Source organism: Plasmodium inui (genome assembly GCF_000524495.1).
Source record: "Plasmodium inui San Antonio 1 unplaced genomic scaffold supercont1.59, whole genome shotgun sequence".
Classification (NCBI taxonomy): domain Eukaryota; phylum Apicomplexa; class Aconoidasida; order Haemosporida; family Plasmodiidae; genus Plasmodium; species Plasmodium inui.
Genome location: NW_008481893.1, coordinates 41,982 through 47,474, shown reverse-complemented (window position 1 = coordinate 47,474; position 5,493 = coordinate 41,982). Strand labels below are relative to the sequence as shown.

General features: G+C 32.4%; 1 protein-coding gene across 1 annotated transcript; it reads right to left on the bottom strand.

Annotated features, from left to right (window-relative positions):
* Nucleotides 1-226: 226 nt before the first annotated feature.
* C922_05357 (hypothetical protein) lies at nucleotides 227-1,346 on the bottom strand (the record flags this gene model as incomplete). The annotated part of the gene is made up of 2 exons (XM_008820928.1): nucleotides 227-1,180; nucleotides 1,290-1,346. 2 exons carry the CDS (start codon nucleotides 1,344-1,346, stop codon nucleotides 227-229), a joined length of 1,011 nt encoding a protein of 336 aa, XP_008819150.1.
* Between the last annotated feature and the right edge of the window lie 4,147 nt (nucleotides 1,347-5,493).

Below are 5,493 nucleotides of genomic sequence, written 5' to 3'. Positions count from 1 at the left end.
CAATGGAAATAAATATTTACTTCTACCAAGGCATCCCTCCAGAAGGAATACAAAAGAACACCAGAATAATTCCTGTCACTAATAAATAGAAAAAGAATCCTTTTTACATCTTTATTACTAATATTATATATTCTTTCCCCCCTCGTTATAAACTCCCCAGTCCAATCTTGGGAAATTTTGTTCTTCAGGCAGTGTATGTACAATACATTTTTCTTATATGTGTCTCTCAGGGATTTATTATAACACCATGCTTCTTGAAACATCTTCGCATTTTCCCTATCTTACAATAGGTTTTTATATAATAGTACAAAGTACTCAGGAATAATCCACTTATCATAATAGAGGTTGTTATCCATACAGAACCAAGACTTGATGCATATAGACCCAGTAAGGAAATCAAGAGAGCTACAGTACTTATTATAAGGGGCAATAATACTCTGTATTTCCTATAGTAATAAGCTATCTTCCTTCCTCCACTTCGAATTTCCAAAAATTCACTCTCTACAGAATACTCTTTGTCTCTTATATGACGCATCAACTCCAGTTGGAATCTTACATTCACTCTGTCTATTAGATCTTTAATTCTTCCCTCGAAGCTTCTGCTTCTATAGCTGGAATCGTAGTACTCCAGGACTTCAGGAATATCTTCACTTCTTCGTCTGCTTCCGGATTTTATTGCTTCCGGCTTCAGGTCATGGCCTTCCTGTACTGGCAGAAGTCCCTTATCCATTCTGGTGTGATTCCTCGTATCCTCACTCGGACATCTAAATTTCTGTCCTCCTCGGTAGTAATCATCTTCTGGTTCTTTAAGGAAATTATCAAAGTCATCTGCCCCATAGAGGTTGCCTGCCTTGGTGTCCATCCTCCCACTCTTTAACCTGTTCCTCCATCTGTCAGAGTCGGGTGCTTTCCGGAGGTGGGACGGCGAGATCCCATTTGGGCCACAGATTCTTGGACTTCCCACTTTTTGGTTAGGAACAGGCTTATGGTTTATGCTATCCGCGGAGGCTATATTATAATTTTCCTCAGGATGTGGCGAATCATGGTCTTCTTGTCTTACTCTTCTATGTCTCTTACTGTTACAATTTTGTTCTTGGGCATTCAGTAAGGTAGTATGCCCCACAAGGCATCTACTACTAATGTATCTCCTTCCATTTTTTCTTTCTTTCAAATTACGCCACTGTATGGAAGATATAGACAAAAGTTTAAGGAAAATTATTGAATGAAATTTATTCTATGTTCTTAAAATTATATTAATAAAATCGAACATAGCCTTAAAATAGGCTTACTGACTGCACCAGAAATTTATCTAAAGTATTTGTCGATAATTCAATACTGTACCTCATAAGAAGTCAGAGATATCCATACTAAGGCGCACAATGTAAGGATCCTAACTATAGGGGACCACAATATTCCTCTCATTAATTATTAGCTTAGATGTATTCTATACAGAAGGACAAATATTCTTCCTTATATCTTATTAAGATAGATGAGACCCCGCCCCAGGGGTTTCCTAATGCTTCTTTAAACTTATTATAATATTCTTTCTTTTAAAACTTAAACAGCATAAATTAAAATAAATCTATATTTCTTATTATTTCCAATAAAATTTAAAAAAAAATAAGGAAAAAATATCAAGAAAAAAGAAAAAATTATTACTGAATTAAAATTTCCTTCAAATCTATATTAAAATATAAAATCCTCAAAAAGAACCACAATAACATCTTCACCACAAATTCTTAGAGGCTCGGAATATGGAAAAAAATCACATCTTTTCGTAAGAATGGGATGTCGAAGAATTGCTCGCAGTGTATACCCTATCTAAAAAATAACAAAAAAATAAAAATAGGGTATTCTGACAATGTAAAAAAAATTCGGGCCCCGATTTAAAGATTAAGATACATATAAAACTTTGATTAATCTGAACGTATAATATTAACGAGTACATGATTATGAGAATTACGGGGTTGAGGCCTCCTCATACTGGACATGTAAAATATTTTCCTTTATTTATACTAATGCGACGTACCCGTATAATATTTTCTGTCGCAATCTTAATAAAATCATTCTAATCATAAGCAATTAATGCTCTAATTATACGAGAAATTAAAATAGGAATAAATCCTCGCGTATTTATGTAAATTCTGGAATATTTTATTATTATTCTTACATATTATATAGGTGTATCCATCCCCTGCTTCTTTATTATTCATACATCTTAAAACGATTACTCTCAATTCCTAAACTGAAATCTATAAGCGGGCAGTATCTTTATATTATTAAAAGAAAAACTAAAGTACATACATGCTATTATATTCTTCCCTAGCCTATAATCATGGAAATTGTTATCTATCCTTAATCGGATATATGTTTATTATCACCAAATACGACGGCTCAAAGAAAAAATATCTAAATGTTCTACTTTGCGTTCTCTTGGCCTTTTAATAATAAAGGGGTTCTACGTATATTATCTGTAAATCCCACCTAAAAAGCATTTCATAATGAATACATAAAATACTATCCAGAAACTTAAGCTAAAATTATATCACAAAAAAGAAAACAACTTTTCTCCCAGTACTAATTTCCGCAATTTTTTCATAAAGGGAAAAATTGAAAAAATGCGTATAACGGAAAGACATGATAATTCAGGATAGCAGCAAATTTCTACTTTGCCTAATACTTCCTATTTATAGTCCTGGAAATTGCATTCTGTGAATTATGAAATATTGGATCAACTCATAGCCTTTATGTTTCCTTTCTTTTCTTTCCTTTTCCCCCCGTTCGTTTCCATACATAATAAGTGCATTATATGAAAATGCCTCAGTACAAGTTTAAAACGTAGAAGTAGTATAAAGGTGGGGATATATGAGAAATTCCATAAATAACAGGAATCATTCCTATATTGGAATCTTCTTCCCCTTTTTTATTTATCAAGGTGCCCTCTTCATAATTATGAAAATGTAATATACACCAATGTATACTATTCTGAATATCCAAAAATTAACACAGGTATGGTTGCTTAAGAGGAGTATAACATTTAACCAGAACAATAATAAATTAGGCCGTTCAAAAAGTAAAGAAAGAAAAATCCCCTTACAAGTACATTTAGAGAAAACATTGTTCATATCTAATTTACATCTTTAACTCATACGCTCTTTAATTGTCCTATGCTTTTTCGTATGTACAATGCACGAAAGCTAAAATAAAACATTACTGCAGTTTGTAATCCTGGGGAAAGATGTGTAACCCCTCTGTGTTGATTCAGAATAGAATTTGTAAAGGAAGGTAACTCAGAATTGCTTTACGCACATGTCTATGGAAAAAAGATATAAGAGTACAGGGTCGTAGGGGTTCTAACGCTTATGAGAAAAATGGAATCTTTAAATTGAGACAGGTTATAAGTTATTGTTATGGTCTCATCTAACTAATCCATGGTATCGATATATTTATGGGCATATTATATAATATATAATTATATGAAAAATGATTATTTCTTTGACTATTTTTATTCTGTTCTTTACTGTCTTGTAAAGCAAAAGAGGTCATGTCTTGTTTAATTTGTGGGCTCACGTTAAGTCCTTTATTAGGACATGCATTAATTACGATTGCCAATTTTTTCTAATTGAAGTCCGCTATTACAGCATAATTTGTACAACAGATGCACTTAATTTTTTCCGTCATTTGTTATCTCTTAGTCTTATATCTTCCTGAGGGAACACGATAAGATGAGGAAAACACATATTCACCAATATACTAAGGTATCCTATTTTGGGGGCTACAACCATTTTACTGATTAATAAGAATTCCCCGGATCATTCTATTTGATTCTTGAAACATAATTGATATAAGTTATGGACAAAACAGCTGACCCATAGAACATGAAAACAGTAACCCTATATTCACATTGCTATTCTTAAACATATATAGTGTATGCCACTTGAGTAGAATAAAGCAAAGTTTAGCTAAGACCTATGAAATTATGCGCATGTCTAAATGTATATTTAAATAGGAAATTCAAAAAATTGTGCTGTTCCTTTATATCTGGAATTTCAAAATATCATATCAGATTAGATAATGTCCCGTTTTCCCTTAAACTGAAATCCATACACACAAAATGAGACAGAATAAAACTATTATGTATCATTGAGTGCATATTAAACATTAACAAATTTACAGCCTCTTTTCACTTTGCATTTGTCTTTTGTGATAATGGGCATTATTCTGCTCCCTGTTTTTTACTTAGACATTTTTACACGACTTTTTATTTCCTTATATTTTCGTTGTTATTCTTAAACTGTACTACTCTTCTGACTATTCTGAAAAACATTAGAATCATAATGCAGGAATTAATTTGTCCTGTCATTTGATATTATTACCCATGTTTGATGCCCCTATAAATACATATATATACTGTAACAGTGAGTGTCTAGGTTAAGCCCGGCACTATAGACAGATAGAATTAGCTATGGCTCCTCAAACAAAATGAAAGAACGACAAAATAAAAGGCGTGTGTTTGAAATATGCACATCATTATATTTATCTTTAACTTTATATTAAATGATCAGATATTTCCCTTTTTTTTTATTTGTTTTTTCCACACTTTTGAAGCCCATGGTTTAATAAAAAGATGAATGTATTAAAAAAAAGGATAAATTTGTCAATAGAATCGCCCGTAAGTTAGATAAAAAGAGCCTCGAATATAGAATTCGTATAAAAATGCGTATATTTCTATGAGAACAGGCACTGATGGGACAGTTACCTGCACATTACAGAATAATAATTCCCTATTGCTTATTGTAGAATCCTCTTAACAAAGAAAAAGAAAAACAACACAATAAGGAATGGAAAAATAAAAGAAAAAAAAAAAAGAGGTATTATTCTGCATCTTCAAATTCTTAGGCAGGTCTAAACAAAAAAAACGTTCTTATGATGAGGTACATTAATTGCATATTGTGCTCTTATTCTTTATCCAAATCTTTCATCATCAATTTGGGACCACATTTTGCTGTATAATTGTCATGCACACAGTTGTCAATTTGGAAGAGAAAAGTTCCTATAGCAATTTAACATTTTTGTACATTTGTTTTTTTAACTTACCATAATGTTTATTCACTATTATTTCTAACGGATTCCGAATTCACTGCCTGTTTGTAATATTTCCAGGTATGTAACTGAGAAGTTTCCCCTTCATTATCCTCTATAGCTCCTGCCACGCTTTATATGGGTCCATGTCTCCTCCTCTTCTAATCTTGAATCCTCAATATATCTTCCTTGTGTCTTGTCCTTTACTGCATCTAAAAAAATTCCCACTTCTACTCGATGTCCCTAATTACTAGGCTTCCCGAAGTAATACAATTCCTCTACAATATTACCCCATCATTTGTGATTAGTCCCCGTATTAGGGGTGGCTTCCCTATTCTTTTCAACGAGCAATTCTTATGTCTCCCCTGTAATTGTTTGCCAATCTATATTTTGATGGTCTCACAGTTCTTT